The sequence below is a fragment of the Schistocerca americana genome, chromosome 8 (assembly GCF_021461395.2).
Source record: "Schistocerca americana isolate TAMUIC-IGC-003095 chromosome 8, iqSchAmer2.1, whole genome shotgun sequence".
NCBI classification, from domain to species: domain Eukaryota; kingdom Metazoa; phylum Arthropoda; class Insecta; order Orthoptera; family Acrididae; genus Schistocerca; species Schistocerca americana.
The window spans coordinates 373,497,284-373,515,041 of record NC_060126.1 but is presented as its reverse complement, the minus strand read 5'-3'; the positions used below and the strand labels follow the sequence as shown (position 1 = coordinate 373,515,041).

Below are 17,758 nucleotides of genomic sequence, written 5' to 3'. Positions count from 1 at the left end.
GAAGGGACCGGTTGGTAGGACATGTTCTAAGGCATCAAGGGATCACAAATTTAGCATTGGAGGGCAGTGTGGAGGGTAAAAATCATAGATGGAGACCAAGAGATGAATACACTAAGCAGATTCAGAAGGACGTAGGTTGCAGTAAGTACTGGGAGATGAAGAAACTTGCACAGGATAGAGTAGCATGGAGAGCTGCATCAAACCAGTCTCAGGACTGAAGACCACAACAACAAAAATTAGTATACAAATATACCAATATTAGAAACAATAGAGATCATAAAAAAAACGTCATACACAACAGGAGAATACCAGTCATCGAAACTTGTGAAATAATAAACCTCTTAGAACTTACTTTATCTGAAAACTATTTTTAATTTGAAAATAGTATTTATACAAAATCAAATGAAGTATCAACGGCAAAATGTATTGCAGTTACGGCTTTTCGTGGATGATGCTGTAGTATACAGAGAAGTTGCAGCATTAGAAAATTGTAGTGAAATGCAGGAAGATCTGCATCGGATAGTCACTTGGTGCAGGGAGTGGCAACCGACCCTTCACATAGACAAATGTAATGTACTGCGAATACATAGAAAGAAGGATCCTTTACTGTATGATTATATGATAGCGGAACAAACACTGGTAGCAGTTACTTCTGTAAAATATCTGGGAGTATGCGTGCTGAACGATTTGAAGTGGAATGATCATATAAAATTAATTGTTGGTAAGGCGGGTACCAGGTTGAGATTCATTGAGAGAGTCCTTAGAAAATGTAGACCATCAGCAAAAGAGGTGGCTTACAAAACACTCGTTCGACCTATACTTGAATATTGCTCATCAGTGTGGGATCCGTACCAGGTGGGGTTGACGGAGGAGATAGAGAAGATCCAAAGAAGAGCGGCGCGTTTCGTCACAGGGTTATTTGGTAAGCGTGATAGCGTTACGGAGATGTTTAGCAAACTCCAGTGGCGGACTCTGCATGAGAGGGGCTCTGCATCGGGGTGTAGCTTGCTGTCCAGGTTTCGAGAGGGAGCGTTTCGGGATGAGGTATCGAATATATTGCTTCCCCCTATTTATACCTCCCGAGGAGATCACGAATGTAAAATTAGGGAAATTCGAGCGCGCACGGAGGCTTTCCGCCAGTTGTTCTTCCCGCGAACGTACGCGACTGGAAGCGGAAAGGGAGGTAATGATAGTGGCACGTAAAGTGCCCTCCGCCACACACCGTGGGGTGGCTTGGGGAGTATAAATGTAGATGTAGATGTAGATATCATAGCAGACACATTCATCGACATTTCGGAAGAGAAATTCTTCAATTCAGTGTGGCCAGTTCTACACCAAATTAACCGCTTTAACAGAAATGTTGACGATACAATACTACTAACAGATGGAGATGACCAAGATATACAAATGATCCATCAGAAGCCATATAACTTGCACCGTAACATAAAATTTACAATGAAAATAGGAAACAACAATTCCATAAACATTTCAGACCTAAAAATACACCGAGAGAGGTGGCGCAGTGGCTAGCACACAGGACTCGCATTCGGGAGGACGACGGTTCAGTCCCGCGTCCGGTCATCCTGATTTAGGTTTTCCGTGATTTCCCTAAATCACTTCAGGCAAATGACGAGATGGTTCCTTTGAAAGGGCACGGCCAACTTTCTTCCCCGTCCTTCCCTAATAAGATGAGACCGATGACTTCGCTGTCTGGTGTCCTTCCCCAAACAACCCAACCCAACCCTAAAAATAAACGACAACAACAGCCACCACCAAATATATAGATAACCGACTACTATTTGACATCATCATAAATAAAAACTCTTGTCAAAAAAAACCTTATGGGACTTAACTGCTAAGGTCATCAGTCCCTAAGCTTACACACTACTTAACCTAAATTATCCTAAGGACAAACACACACACCCATGCCCGAGGGAGGACTCGAACCTCCTCCGGGACTAGCCGCACAGTCCATGACTGCAGCGCCCTAGACCGCTCGGCTAATCCCGTGCGGCAAAACTCTTGTCACACAATTTCACATATATATGCAAATTTAAAATCAATGATTAACAGAATTTTAAAATTGCCTCTCGATAATAATGCGATATAAAATGTAACAAAAACTCTGCAACATATAGCACGACAAGATGACTTCAACCACAAAACAGTGCTCAAATACATGAAAGACAAAAAACAAAAAACCCGATGAGTTACATAAAGAAATAACATTAAAAAGAGAAGAGAATATCACAAATAGGAATACTAAGAGTAATTTACTGAGATCGCACCGAGTAAAGGTACTTAGAAATAACGTAATCGTAATGCAACAAAAAGACACTGATATTTACCCTCCGAGATGCAATGTGGACCGCATCATACCACCCTAAGACGTATGAATAACGTACTGTACATAGACATAGAAACTAACGTAGATGTATGGAACAATATTATAGCTATTACGCAAATCTGTGCAGGTACGCATCATGATAGTCTAAAACGCCAAAAGGAGCTGGCCATGTAGGTTTGTAATCACTACGATTAAATAAATTTATAGAGCATCAGAAACTTGTGTCAAAAAAGTGTCGTTCTTCGACCTCATGACGCTGCAGGCAAAATTTTCTTTGCTATTTTCACAAGTACACATTTTTAGTAAACAATACAAATATTGTGATACTGGCTATGGAATTTAACTGATAGTGTACTCCAGATTTGCAGAATGTGTAAAAATGCGTACACTGGGATTTGTCTGGGGCTAGAACATTACCGTTTTAAGGAGTATGTGCTCCTAGTAAATTCCTTGTTCATACAACGTAGGACTAACGAGCCCTGGTTCGACGTTCTTCCATTGTTCGTCGTAATGAAAAGGCCTAGAGAGACGTAGTGCTCGCCATTGGGTGGGAGACACGCTGAAACACGCATTTAAGGCCCCTCCCTGGGCAACGCTAAGCCAGATGCTATCTCCCAAAACTTCCACACACAAATACCTTATGCCACATATGCAGAGTCAGTAACACATAGCTCCCATTTTAATAAGTGTTGGATATTACTCTTACAACCATGTAAAGCCCTATCTATAGCCAAATGTATTCCATATGAACAATTACATGTTGTATTCACTCCATACGTACTTCGAAATTACCCCACTATTCTATTATCCCGCCACCAGCCGTACATCTAGTGCCTCTCCCGTAATAATCTCATTCACCAGAAAGCTCTTCTGTAACTGTTGAGATACCTATGAAGGCTGCATCTACAGCACCGTCAACGGCACCGACTTATAGACGGTACTCGTAACCACTTCAGCACCACAGGCAGCAGTCACACTCATCATACCAGCATACTTAACTGTGACGCGTTCACCAGCCTTTTAGACATCTGTCACAGTTTCACCTCTTTCGTCTGCTACAACCACATCAGCGTCAGCTCGAGATGACTGACCACACTTCTGGTAAAACGACACATCAAATGCAATCTTTCACACAAATAAGAAACTCAAAAAACTCTCTACACTGAGCATATAGGCTTCACTTGCATCTCCTTCCAAGTATTGTCTCCATTTCCTTTTGTTATGACCGGACTTCACTCGACATGAATACAGTCTTAGAAAGAAAATGTGTCTTTCCGAACTACACAAAATCCTGCTAATTTCCAGTAAAGACTCTGTGACAGCAGAATTCTCAAATCATGGTTTTCTGATGCTGGATTAAATCCTTATTGTAACCTGTGGTCTCCATTCACAAGTTCCAAATATTGTCTCCGCTTCCTTTTTTTATAACCTGACATCACCCTACATGAGCGCTACCTTAGAAATTAATCTGTAGCTTCCAAAACTACAGATACCCGAGCTGATGTTTCGTGAAGACTTGTGATAACAGAATCCTCAGATCCTCATTTTTCTCATTCTGAATTAATTCCTTGCTGTAGCCTTCGGTCTCCACGTATTTTGGGAACTGATCAGGAGATCACAGCAGACGCAGATGGGCGGCAATACTTACGTTTACATACAAACTCGGAAATTCCTACCCATTTTAAATAGCAGCCCTCCCATATTCCTTTCACCATATTCGAAAACGTTTCCTCAAACTCATTATTAACTGTGCCGTCGTTTTGTTATGTAGAGACCGTGTCGAATCTTCCCCGACTCAGTCATGCAATAGAATGAAATGCCTAGCCTGCAATGACTATGTTAGCTAAATTGTAACAGTCCCCTCTCTTTTCCCTATTGCAATGCTAATCACCTTCTGAAAAGATACCACTACATATAATCCCCTAATCACCTCATGACGGATGCCACAACTTACAATCCCTGACTTCTGAGCGGGGTAGCCGCGTGGTGTAGGCACCTTGTCACTGTCCGGGCGGCTGCCCCCATCGGAGGATCGAGTTCTTCCTCGGACATTTGTGTGTGTGTTGTCCTTAGCGTAAGTTAGTTTAAGTTAGATTAAGTAGTGTGTAAGCTTAGGGACCGATGACCTCAGCAGCTTGGTCCCAGAAGACCTTACCACAAATTTCCAAATTTCTTGACTTCTGCAATACCACCTACAACTTTAGTTGTAAGACCTTCAGATTATTCACCTTTTAGGAACCCATATATTTCAACAAACCACAGTGGGGGCGTATTCCACATTTCGCCTGAATTCCTCCGCATTGTACTTAAAAAACGACTTTACAAGCTGCGACATGATCGCGAATGAAACAGTGACCCGAACATAGAATAAATTTTTTTGTCATCAGACTACCGGTTTCCGTGTATAATAACCATCTTCAGATCTGTTTTATAAAAACATGTCCTAATGTACTGCAGGCATAGTGGCAACGTGAAATGTTAAACACAAAATCAGCACCAGCATCGTCAAATATTTATAAATAACAGCATATGCAAGAATCATCTTGTCAGCAGAACTACAACTTCCATTACAGAACACCAGAACAACTTCCATTACACTTTCTACAGGTTCGACGTCTTTGCTTGGACCGAATCGGAAACCCACTCTGCAGAATCGGCAATACCACTGGAGATTCTTTATCACAAGCTCTACTACCAAAACCTTTGCAGTGTGGTCTAGAGAGTTCTCTACCCAAACCTTCACACTCTCCTCATCTTCTCACTTACATGTCATTTCTGGTCTCCTTACTCAGTTCTCCATCCAACAATATATCCAGAGCTGCATGTCAAGCTCCAGCAGACGAACAACTATGGAATGACAGCGGATCCAACATATTCTGCAGCATAAGCATCTCAAATCCATAGCCAGTTTTATTCTTTTCAATATTTTTCTTCAGGCTTTTTCACATTGTGTAGGAACGTCCTACGCCCGCAGGTCATATTTTCCGTCGTATGAAACAAATAAATTCGATGTACTGTACTCACCACTGCGTTCATTCTTGCCGTTGAAACATCAGCCTGACGTGGCATGCGACCGATGCTTGTGGAATTTTAGACGAATTTTTACACTGAAGTGTAATTGCCATACGATTAATACACTCCTGGAAATGGAAAAAAGAACACATTGACACCGGTGTGTCAGACCCACCATACTTGCTCCGGACACTGCGAGAGGGCTGTACAAGCAATGATCACACGCACGGCACAGCGGACACACCAGGAACCGCGGTGTTGGCCGTCGAATGGCGCTAGCTGCGCAGCATTTGTGCACCGCCGCCGTCAGTGTCAGCCAGTTTGCCGTGGCATACGGAGCTCCATCGCAGTCTTTAACACTGGTAGCATGCCGCGACAGCGTGGACGTGAACCGTATGTGCAGTTGACGGACTTTGAGCGAGGGCGTATAGTGGGCATGCGGGAGGCCGGGTGGACGTACCGCCGAATTGCTCAACACGTGGGGCGTGAGGTCTCCACAGTACATCGATGTTGTCGCCAGTGGTCGGCGGAAGGTGCACGTGCCCGTCGACCTGGGACCGGAGCGCAGCGACGCACGGATGCACGACAAGACCGTAGGATCCTACGCAGTGCCGTAGGGGACCGCACCGCCACTTCCCAGCAAATTAGGGACACTGTTGCTCCTGGGGTATCGGCGAGGACCATTCGCAACGGTCTCCATGAAGCTGGGCTACGGTCCCGCACACCGTTAGGCCGTCTTCCGCTCACGCCCCAACATCGTGCAGCCCGCCTCCAGTGGTGTCGCGACAGGCGTGAATGGAGGGACGAATGGAGACGTCTTCAGCGATGAGAGTCGCTTCTGCCTTGGTGCCAATGATGGTCGTATGCGTGTTCGGCGCCGTGCAGGTGAGCGCCACAATCAGGACTGCATACGACCGAGGCACACAGGGCCAACACCCGGCATCATGGTGTGGGGAGCGATCTCCTACACTGGCCGTACACCACTGGTGATCGTCGAGGGGACACTGAATAGTGCACGGTACATACAAACCGTCATCGAACCCACCGTTCTACCATTCCTAGACCGGCAAGGGAACTTGCTGTTCCAACAGGACAATGCACGTCCGCATGTATCCCGTGCCACCCAACGTGCTCTAGAAGGTGTAAGTCAGCTACCCTGGCCAGCAAGATCTCCGGACCTGTCCCCCATTGAGCATGTTTAGGACTGGATGAAGCGTCGTCTCACGCGGTCTGCACGTCCAGCACGAACGCTGGTCCAACTGAGGCGCCAGGTGGAAATGGCATGGCAAGCCGTTCCACAGGACTACATCCAGCATCTCTACGATCGTCTCCATGGGAGAATAGCAGCCTGCATTGCTGCGAAAGGTGGATATACACTGTACTAGTGCCGACATTGTGCATGCTCTGTTGCCTGTGTCTATGTGCCTGTGGTTCTATCAGTGTGATCATGTGATGTATCTGACCCCAGGAATGTGTCAATAAAGTTTCCCCTTCTGGGGCAATGAATTCACGGTGTTCTTATTTCAATTTCCAGGAGTGTATTATACATTGAAAATGAAGCTATGATTCTTCTAATTCCGTTACGATATCAGACCTTTATGATAATAGCTCCTTTTTCGTTACACAAACGTATGTTTTTATTTTCAACTTTGTTGTGTTTACAATCCATGACACCAAACAGAAGCAGACTTTGCTGCTGCCGACCCTCCTCAGACGGGGACCAGAAAATAATAAACCAAAATTCTGAGTGTATAGCTCAAAATACTTACCTGAAAGTGCTTACAACAGAATGTACTCGCATGAATCTCATTTCCGCAGGCCGGCCAGAGTGGCCGAGCGGTTAAAGGCGCTACAGTCTGGAGCCGCACCACCGCTACGGTCGCAGGTTCGAATCCTGCCTCGGGCATGGATGTGTGTGATGTCCTTAGGTTAGTTAGGTTTAAGTAGTTCTAAGTTCTAGGGGACTTATGACCACAGCAGTTGAGTCCCATAGTGCTCAGAGCCATTTGACCATTTTTTTTCATTTCCGCATTTATCAACGTGTAGCTGTACCAGTCAGAGAAGAGCAAACATGGCAGCAATATCTATTAGTCTCTAATTTGATTTTGGATCCAGAGACGCAAAAGCCTACGCTGGTGTACACCACCTGCGGGTACTCGCAGTTCTCGTCCCACTCGGACGCGATGCCGACCTGCACGCTCCCGAACACTAGCGGACTCCCGGAGTCACCGTTGCAGGGGCTCTTGTTGATGGCACTTGCACACATCATACTCTCGGTGACTGGATTGTAATCGGCAAATATGTCCTTGCAGATCGATGTTTTGCCAACGGAGAGGTCCACTTTCTGCAACTGTTCAGGTCGGTTGCCGTCGTCGTCCAAGCCCCAGCCGACGACAGTAACAGGGAGGCCTGCAGGGGCCTCGTATCCGATTTTAGAAGGCAGGTTGACGATCTGGATGTTCGATCCCACCGGGAACTGTTCAGAAGGCTGTGAACAACATGATACGTTACTCACAAGGATTAGGAACTATCTAAAATTCACTGACTGAAATGGGAAGTGCTACACTATGAACTCACTGACAAATGCTACGAAAGTAATATTTCTGTATTACATGCATGTGGGATATGTTATTAAAATTCCATTCTTACACGAACTTATTTTCAGTACTTTTAGAGAAGAAAAATGCCTTTCCTACTTATGAACAATGGTGTGGTTACATAATGGCTAAAGAGTATGTGCAACTGAAACTTTTCAATTGGAAATGGCACCAAATCATGTCCAGAGACCATGAACGTGAAGCTTATTGACATGCTTCGGAATTTGAGAAAAGTTGAATCATTGGCATGAGTAGCATAGGAGCGTTCTGCCGAGAGACTGCACACAAAATTGACTTTAATAGAATCGCTGCTAACATAATGATGATGACGAGATGGAGGTAACAAGGAAATGCCCTGTCCTTCTAGAAGAACTACACTACAATACCTTAGTATTGTTGGGCTGAGAATAAACTCGGAAAGATCGATTTTGGTTCCGCAGCAGCTGTAAAATACGCTCATGCTCGTAAATTAAGGATAATTGCAGAATGTGGTGCCACACTACGTGGCACTACACAATACTGGTGCAAATAGTATAGGCACACAGGGAACACACACGACACAGATCTCTAAGTCCATGGTATTGGTGATAAGTTGAGAAAACCGTCCCGAAACACATGTGCTACAAAACGTCACTGTTTCCTGCGCATGTACCCCGACATCAATTGTGATATGATCACCGTGTACACGTACACAGGCCGCACAACAGGTTGGCATACTCCGGATCAGGTGGTCGAGCAGCTGTTGGGGCATAGCCTCCCATTCTTGCACCAGGGCCTGTAGGAGCTCCTGAAGTGTCCTAGGGCTTTGAAGACGTGCAGCGATACGTCGACCAAGAGCATCCCAGACGTGCTCGATGGGGTTTAGTTCTGGAGAACAGGCAGGACACTCCGTTCACCTGATATCTTATGTTTCAAGGTACTCCTCCACGACGGCAGCTCAGTGGGGCCGTGCGTTACTATCCATCAGGAGGAAGATGGGACCCACTGCACCCCTGAAAAGGCGGAAATACTGATGCAAAATGACGTCCCAATACACCTGACCTGTTACGGCTCCTCTCCCAAAGACATGCATGGGTGTATGTGCACCCCACACCATCAAACCACGACCTCCATACAGCTCCCTTTCAAGGACATTAAGGGGCTGGTATCTGGTTCCCCGTTCATACCAGATGAAAACCCGACGAGAATCACTGTTCAGACTATACCTGGACTCGTCCGTGAACATAACCTGGGACCACTGTGGGAATGACCATGTACTGTGTTCTTGGCACCAGGCTTTACGGGCTCTCCTGTGACCAGGGGACACTGGAATGCACCTTGCAGGTCTCCGGGTGAATAAACCAAGTCTGTTCAGTCATCTGTAGACTGTGTGTCTGGAGACAATTGTTCCAGTGGCTGCGGTAAGGTCCCAAGCAAGGCTACCTGTAGTACTCCGTGGCCGTCTACGGGCACTGATGGTGCGTTATCGGTTTTCTTGTGGTGTTGTACACTGTGAACGTCCCGTACTGTAGCGCCTGGACACGTTTCCAGTCTGCTGGAATCGTTGCCATAACCTTGAGATCACATTTTGTGGCACACGGAGGGCCCGTGATACGACCTGCTGTGTTTGACCAGCCTCCAGTCGCACTAGTATTCTACCCCTCATAACGTCATCAGTATGTGTTCTTTGAGCCATTTTCAACACATGGTCACCAGTAGCACGTCTGAAAATGTCTGCACAATTATTCGCTGCACCGTTCTCTCTGCGCCAACACAATGCGAATGTGGACCGCTGCTAGCGCCACCATGCGACGACCACAGGTCAAATGCACCGCATGGTCATACCCCGAGATGATTTAATCTCACAAATCACCCACCAGAGCGTTGTTGCATCGTGTATCAGCATTATCTAAATTTATGAGCGTGATTGTATATCAGAGCAAACGTAAATTTGTAATACATTATTAGTATATCTATAACGTCCTTGTTACTTATCAAGAAAATGTAAGCTTTACTTGAATTGCATAAATTAGCACTTTGTTGAAAATGATCTGCAAGACCGAAATTGTTTATAGAAACAGTATTTCCACATTTGTAATAGTTATATATCAAAAGTACCTGAGCATACAAACACAAAACATACATGCAGACATTTATTCATAAATGATTTTCTGTAGTAAATTATAAAAAGATTATGTCAAATACTGTACTGCTCTTGTGCCGTGATTTGCGGCACATTTATTTTTCTCGTCACTGGCCAAACATATTCTACTCGATTTGTAGCGGAACACGCGAGAGATCGCAAGCAGAACCAGCAATTGTAGTGAGCACTTAAACTTGCTGGCGTGAGGCAGAGGCGTTTAGAATCGGCCAGAAAAAGTGAAAACAGTTAGCAAGTTGGATCTCTAGAGCGACTGGCTGGAGATAAACTGGGAGTGTCGTGGAGCAGCTAGGCAGATGGGCCGAGGGATGTCTGAGGCTGGATGTGGTTGCTGCCATTATGGAGCATCATTCCAGCTGGAGCAGCATCCAGGGGATCCAGTGTAATGGGGAGTGGGGAAGTGCTAGCTAAGGACTGCTTTCTGCTACGCCAGTTGGAAGACAGTTTATTGTAATGGCTAGTGCTGTCTCATCACGTAAACGGTCGTGCCAGTGCTGGCCAACCTAAGTACCCAAAGTTTCACGTTGCTGAAGCACAACAAGGTGGTTAGGACTGGAATTGTAGAATAGCGCTCAGTTTGATTAGGTTCTAGGCAGGATATTGCCTGTTAGTGCTGTTGCTTTCTTTGCTCTTCTTACTACATGGTGTACATATGATTAATGTGTCTGTCTACTGTTGGCTTAAGGTGTTGGCCCTGGTTGAGAGTATTGTATGATTGGATATCCTTTTGTTCTTCCGTTGGTAAGAGTGTTTTTATTTCCGTATGTCAGTTCGTGCCCCCTTTACTGTAAAGTTCTGATCTGAGTGGGTTTTAATAATGGTATTAAGTACTGTGTATTTGCCCGCCCGGCTAGCCACGTGGTCTAACGCGCTGCTTCCGGAGCGGGAAGGCGTGCTGGTCCTCGGCACGAAGGATTAGTGTCGAGGTCCTGTGTGCCGGCCAGCCTGCGGATGGTTGGTTCAGGGCTCTCCTCACAAGTGCGTTAAAGAAAATGGCTCTGAGCACTATGGGACTCAACTGCTGAGGTCATTAGTCCCCTAGAACTTAGAACTAGTTAAACCTAACTAACCTAAGGACATCACAAACATCCATGCCCGAGGCAGGATTCGAACCTGCGACCGTAGCGGTCTTGCGGTTCCAGACTGCAGCGCCTTTAACCGCACGGCCACTTCGGCCGGCCCTGCGGATGGTTTTTAAGTCGATTTTCCATCTGCTTCGGTGAATGCGGGCTGGTTCCCCTTATTTCGCCTCAGTTACACTGTGCCGGCGATTGCTGCGCAAACATTATCTCCACATACGCGTACACCATCATTACTCTACCACGCAAACATCTGGGGCTACACTCATCTCGTATGAGAGCTCCCGGGAGCAGGGCCTGGGGGGAGGGGGGGGGGGGGGTCGACTGGGGGCCGAACTGCACAGTGAACCTGGGTTCGGGATGGGGCGGCGGTGGCGGGTGGACTACTGTGGCCTATTGTGAGCTTGTGAGCCACTGAGGGCTACGGCGGGACGAAGCCTCTCCGTCGTTTCTAGGTCCCTGATTCAATATACGCGGTATATTTGGTTAATGCTTTATTATTTTGTATACTTATCCATGCCCTTCTGTAATACTTATAATTCCAGTGGAGCCAGAGTTTTATACAGTACTAACTTAGTACCCACCGTTGCCCTAGTATGTATTTATTCCAGTCCTGTTAGTCCACTTTCCCCTTCCCCCTCTCTTTGTGCAGGGCGAAATTCGCTAGATATACAGGTAAAATTTGTGTACAAGTACGTATGAAAAGTGTTAAATACGAGATTTTGAGAAAAGTAAGGAAAGTGGTTTTGCAACACTGTGAGCATTATTTTGGGGACCTGTGTGTTCATCCCTTCCTGACGCTCAGTCCGCGTTTCAGTTCCTTACATCCATCACGCGAGTTTCTGTTGTGTGTTACAAAATGGAACAGCGGAATTTAGAGCAACGTTATGCCACCAAGCTTCGTGTTAAAATTGCGGTATCCACGCTGTGACCTCTGAAAAGTTGTAATAGGCCTATGGGGAGCGTTCCTTATCAATAGCACACCTTTTAGCCTGCACAGATCATTTTTGGAAGGCCGAGTACACGGTGAAGATGAACCTCGTTCAGGGAGACCATCAGTTTCACAAGCCGATGTTAACATCGAATGTGTGCATCCTCTTATGAGACCAGAACGACGTTTAACAATAATGGTGGGTGACCTGTTAAACTTAAACTCTTTAACGCTACATCAAATTTTGACCGACATTTTGCACATGCGAGAGATTTGTGGGAAAATACTGCAGAAAAACCTAACAACTGAGCAGATGGACAATCGAAGAAATGTGTGAGTTGATCTTCTTGAGAGGACTGTCAGTGACCACGAATGATTCAGGCGTGTAATCACAGGTGATTAATCGTGGATTTCTGCCTATGATCATGAGACAAAGCAGCAAAGTGTGGAGTGGCATACTGAGACGTATCTTCGATTGAAAAATGCTCGAATGAGCAAATAAAGGATCAAAACAAAGGTGATATGGATTTTTGAATGTAGGGGTATCGTCCAAAAGCAATTTGCTCCTCCAGGATAAACTGTCAACCAAGTGTTTTACACAGTTGTCCATGAAAGCCTTGGATAAAGGGTGAATTAAGTGAAATTTGGACATTGCAGGCAAGTGCATTGTGCATCCGGTTCTAGGCGCTTCAGTCTGGAACGGCGTGACCGCTACGGTCGCAGGTTCGAATCCTGCCTCGGGCATGGATGTGTGTGATGTCCTTAGGTTAGTTAGGTTTAAGTAGTTCTAAGTTCTAGAGGACTGATGACCACAGATGTTAAGTCCCATAGTGCTCAGAGCCATTTGAATCAATTTTTTGATTGTGCATCATGACAACTCCCCATCTCACACGACCACTTCCATCACGAAACTTAAGATCTCAAAATGCTTTGCTTTTTTTCTACACCCCCCCCCCCCTCTCTACTTTCCTGATCTGAGGCGTTGAGGAAGGAAGAAAGATTGAGTTTAACGTTCCGTCGGCATCGAGGTCATTTGAAATTGTGCAGGATGGGAAAGGAAATCGGGCGTGCCCTTTCATAGGAGCCATCCCAGAATTGTACTGGAGCGATTTAGGGAAATCACGGAAAACCAAAATCTGGATGGCTGGACGCACGTCTAAATCGTTGCCCCCCCCTCCCCCCATGTGAGTCCATTGTGCTAACCACTGAACCACTGCGCCATCTCGCTCAGTCTGTGCGCTTGCAACTATTTTCTTTCCCTGAAATTAAAAAATGTGTTAATAGGACGTCATTTTAGTGCTCTGGAGTTCATTCAAAGGTGTGCTATTGACAAGGAACGCTCCCCATAGGCCTATTACAACTTTTCAAAGGTCACACGAGTGGATACCGCAATTTTAACACGAAGATTGGTGGCATAACGTTTGTTAAAGGTCCTTTCAGTTGAAGCCTTTCACTGCTGCTACCAAGAGTGAAAAAAAGAACCCCACCAGTGTATACGTGTGAACAGCAATGTTGTCTGAAATAAATAAAAAATTTGATAGATAAAATATCAGTCTCATCACTTTCTCGCACACCTCATATGTATGAAATATATTTGACATGTGCATATGCGAGTAAAGCCACTGGCAAAAAGGTCATCCTAAATCCATGGAACTATTTCAGTGAAATTTGGTAGATTTATAAGTTAAAATCTGGGAATAAAGGGATAAGAACCACCAGTCTCCTAATGAGATGAGTCTGATGATATGGAGAGAGATAAGGGTGGATGAAGAGACTGAGACAGTGAGAGAGAAGGAAGTGATAGGTACAGACAGGAGGAGGAGGTGTAGGATGGACAGAGATAGGGAAGAGGGAAATGGACAGAGAAAATGGAGAGGAGATGGACAGAGAAAGGAAGAAGTAGGAGATGGACAGAGAGAGGGGAGGAAGAGACAGGCAGACAGGTGGGAGTAGGAGATTTAAAGATGGAGGGGGAGGAGGAAATAGAAAGGGAGGAGAAGGAGGCGGACAGAGAGAGAGGGTAGAGGAGGAGATGGACAGAGAAAGGATAAGGAGGAGAGGAATAGGGAGAGAAGGAAGAAGAGGAGATGTACAGGGAGTGGGTTAGTGAAGAAGATGGACAGAGAAACTGGGTGGAGTTGTGACAGCTACCAGTGGAGGCAGTTGCAAAGTAATTGATGTTGCTATTCTCTCAAAACATTTCAGATGTAAGGGCAATACCACGGACGAACATAGTAAAAGGTGTGAAGCAATTTTCACGGCACGAATGGAGCGATGGAAGTAGAGGGAGTCAAAGCAATTTTTTCCAGACACACTAACTATCTAGGAGATGATGATTTTAAAGGATATAAAGTCGTAGAGGAACTCAAACCATATGGAAATGAAATTCACATTAAAAAACAGGAGTGCATTTGACACGTGCAGAAGCGCATGGGGGCTAGCTTGCGCAAACTAAAGCAGATATTAGGATCCCAGAAGCTTAGTGATCGTAAGACCTTTGGAGGAAGAGGAAGGTTCAAATGGATCTGAAGACTACGGGACTTAACATCAGAGGTCATCAGTCCCCTAGAACTTAGAACTACTTAAACCTAACTAACCTAAGGACATCACACAACACCCATGCCCGAGGCAGGATTCGAGGAAGAGGAAGATTGACAGATGAAGCAACTGATAGACTGCAGAGGTATTATGGGTGTGCAATTAGGTAAAATATTAGAAGAATTGAGGATATGAGGAGAGGAGTATGGGCATTATTTTATCATACTGCATCAACAAATGAGCACCCACAACATGCACTGTGCCCTACAGGTGATGACTCATGGTGTATGTACCAATCAGGAAAGGAATATGCCCATAAAAACAGTTTGCCAAAAACTGTAATTGATGTAATTAAGCCCATATTCAGAGATTTATCACAGCCAAGTTTATTGGAAAAGTGTTTACATGGGAAAACATAAAATTCAAATGAAAGTGTAAATAATTTAATTTGGATTAGGATTCCCAAAAGACTGTTTGTACAAATAAAAACATTGCATTTCGGAGTATATGATGCAGTGATAACATACAATGAAGGAAACATTATCAAATGCGATGTGCTGAAACGTTTAGGTTTCCAATCAGGACACAACACCATTTCCACAATGAGCCTAATTGATGAAGAAAGACTAAGAGGTGCAGGAAGAAGAGACAAGAGCCTACAACATGCAGCAAAAGGGAAGAAAGACCTGTGAAAAGGAAACTAACAGTGGAAAAAGAAGAGGATGCTGATAATCCATCATATTGGACAGGAATGAATAAAAACACTTTGGAAGCCATTTCCCGTAACTTTAAAATTTTCATCTTTGAAGAATATTTTCTCAAAAACTGCTAACAGTGTGTCAATGAAATTTATACACAATGTTTTTTACTTCTTTTCCTTCATTTTTATAACAAATTGTAAAAAAAATATTGTATAATTCAAGAGTTATAGAAGAAAAAGTGCAAAATTTTAGAGAAAAAGGAAGCATCTGTTTAAAAAAATTGCAAAACAAAAACCAAAAAATATTTCTTAACATATCATTACAACCTTGTAGAGAAATATTCACTGAACATGTAGTCCAAAATTCAGAGCAATATGTTTAATGGTTTTAGAAAAAAATTTCCTTCTATTTGCTAAAATTAACATGGAGGAGATGGATCATTCGGGCTCCCCTTAATCGACAGTGTCAATCCGCATCATTTTCGATAAAAGGACTAGTGCACTAGATTTGATGCTCCATGTATAGACGAAACGTCAGCTTATCTGCACGACAACGATGTCGTTGTCGAGAGTGATGCTGTCGTAATTCTCATGGTAAATGACTGTTGATATTCCGGAGACGTCACCGCCACTCTCGCCTACTGTCGATCCGGCCCGCAGCGACATCTTGTTGACGTCGTCATAGAAGCAGTGGCCGGCAGACATCGCCCACGTCGTGCTGATTATGGAGCCGCCGCACTCCTGTCTGACCAGGAACTCTGTGGCGAGTACGCAGGGGTAATCTGTTATGACGGCAGGTTCGCCGTTCACGATGCGGCCGTGGCCCCTTCTACTCCAGGCTACCCTGGCTCTGGGGGGCGCGGAGCATGCTGCCATCAGGCATGCCACGATGAAAAGTCCTCGCAACATAGTGTCCATCGAGAGTGTCCTACTCGTGAAGAGGCTTCCTTTTATACTGCCGATACGCTGCCCACACAAGCACGGCCTTGAGCGTAAAATAATCGCTCTGACGCAAACGATTATTCCAGTTACGTTTATAGCTACTATCAGTACATCGTTTAATGTCGAAGCTAATCACTTTCTTATCTCGATAACAGAGCTCGTTTCCGTATATCGTAGCTGTTGAATACTAAATTATAGCGACTTTTACTTAGTGACACCACTCGTAAGGACTTTCTAAACTACTCATCCGATAAGTACTATTTTACACTACTGGCCATTAAAATTGCTACAATAAGAAGAAATGCAGATGATAAACGGGCATTCATTGGACAAATATATTATAATAGAACTGACATGTGATTACATTTTCACGCAATTTGGGTGCATAGATCCTGAGAAATCAGTAACCAGAACAACCACCTCTGACCGTAATAACGGCCTTGCTACGCCTGGGCATTGAGTCAAACAGAGCTTGGATGGCGTGTACAGGTACAACTGCCCATGCAGCTTCAACGCGATACCACAGTTCATCAAGAGTAGTGACTGCCGTATTGTGACGAGCCAGTTGCTCGGCCACCATTGACCAGACGTTTTGAATTGGTGAGAGATCTGGAGCATGTGCTGGACAGGGCAGCAGTCGAACATTTTCTGTATCCATAAAGGCCCGTACAGGACCTGCAACATGCAGTCGTGCGTTATCCTACTGAAATGTATGGTTTCGCAGGGATCGAATGAAGGGTAGAGCCACGGGTCGTAACACATCTGAAATGTAACGTCCACTGTTCAAAGTGCCGTCAATGCGAACAAGAGGTGACCGAGACGTGTAACCAATGGCACCCCATACCATCACGCCGGGTGATACGCCAGTATGGCGATGACGAATACACGCTTCCAATGTGCGTTCACCGCGATATCGCCACACGGGTGCGACCATCGTGGTGCTGTAAACAGAACCTGGATTCATCCGAAAAAATGACGTTTTGCCATTCGTGCACCCAGGTTCGTCGTTGAGTACACCATCGCAGGCGCTCCTGTCTGTGATGCAGCGTCAAGGGTAACCGGGGCCATGGTCTACGAGCTGATAGTCCATGTTGCTGCAAACGTCGTCGAACTGTTCGTGAAGATGGTTGTTGTCTTGCAAACTTCCCCATCTGTTGACTCAGGAATCGAGACGTGGCTGCACGATCCGTTGCAGTCATGCGGATAAGATGCCTGTCATCTCGACTGCTAGTGATACGAGGCCGTTGGGATCCAGCACGTCGTTCCGTATTACCCTCCTGAACCCACCGATTCCATATTCTGCTAACAGTCATTGGATCTCGACCAATGCGAGCAGCAATGTCGCTATACGTTAAACCGCAATCGCGATAGGCTACAATCCGACTTTATCAAAGTCGGGAAAGTGATGGTACGCATTTCTCCTCCTTAAATGAGGCATCACAACAGCGTTTCACGAGGCAACACCGCTCAAC

At 45.2% G+C, this 17,758-nt stretch overlaps 1 protein-coding gene across 1 annotated transcript; it reads right to left on the bottom strand.

Moving 5' to 3' along the window:
- Window positions 1–3,367: 3,367 nt before the first annotated feature.
- Window positions 3,368–16,253, bottom strand: LOC124545860 (trypsin beta-like). Its single transcript, XM_047124818.1, has 3 exons — window positions 15,987–16,253; window positions 7,491–7,847; window positions 3,368–3,472 (listed from the first exon to the last, which is right to left on the bottom strand). Exons 1-3 carry the CDS (start codon window positions 16,251–16,253, stop codon window positions 3,368–3,370), a joined length of 729 nt encoding a protein of 242 aa, XP_046980774.1.
- Window positions 16,254–17,758: the final 1,505 nt, after the last annotated feature.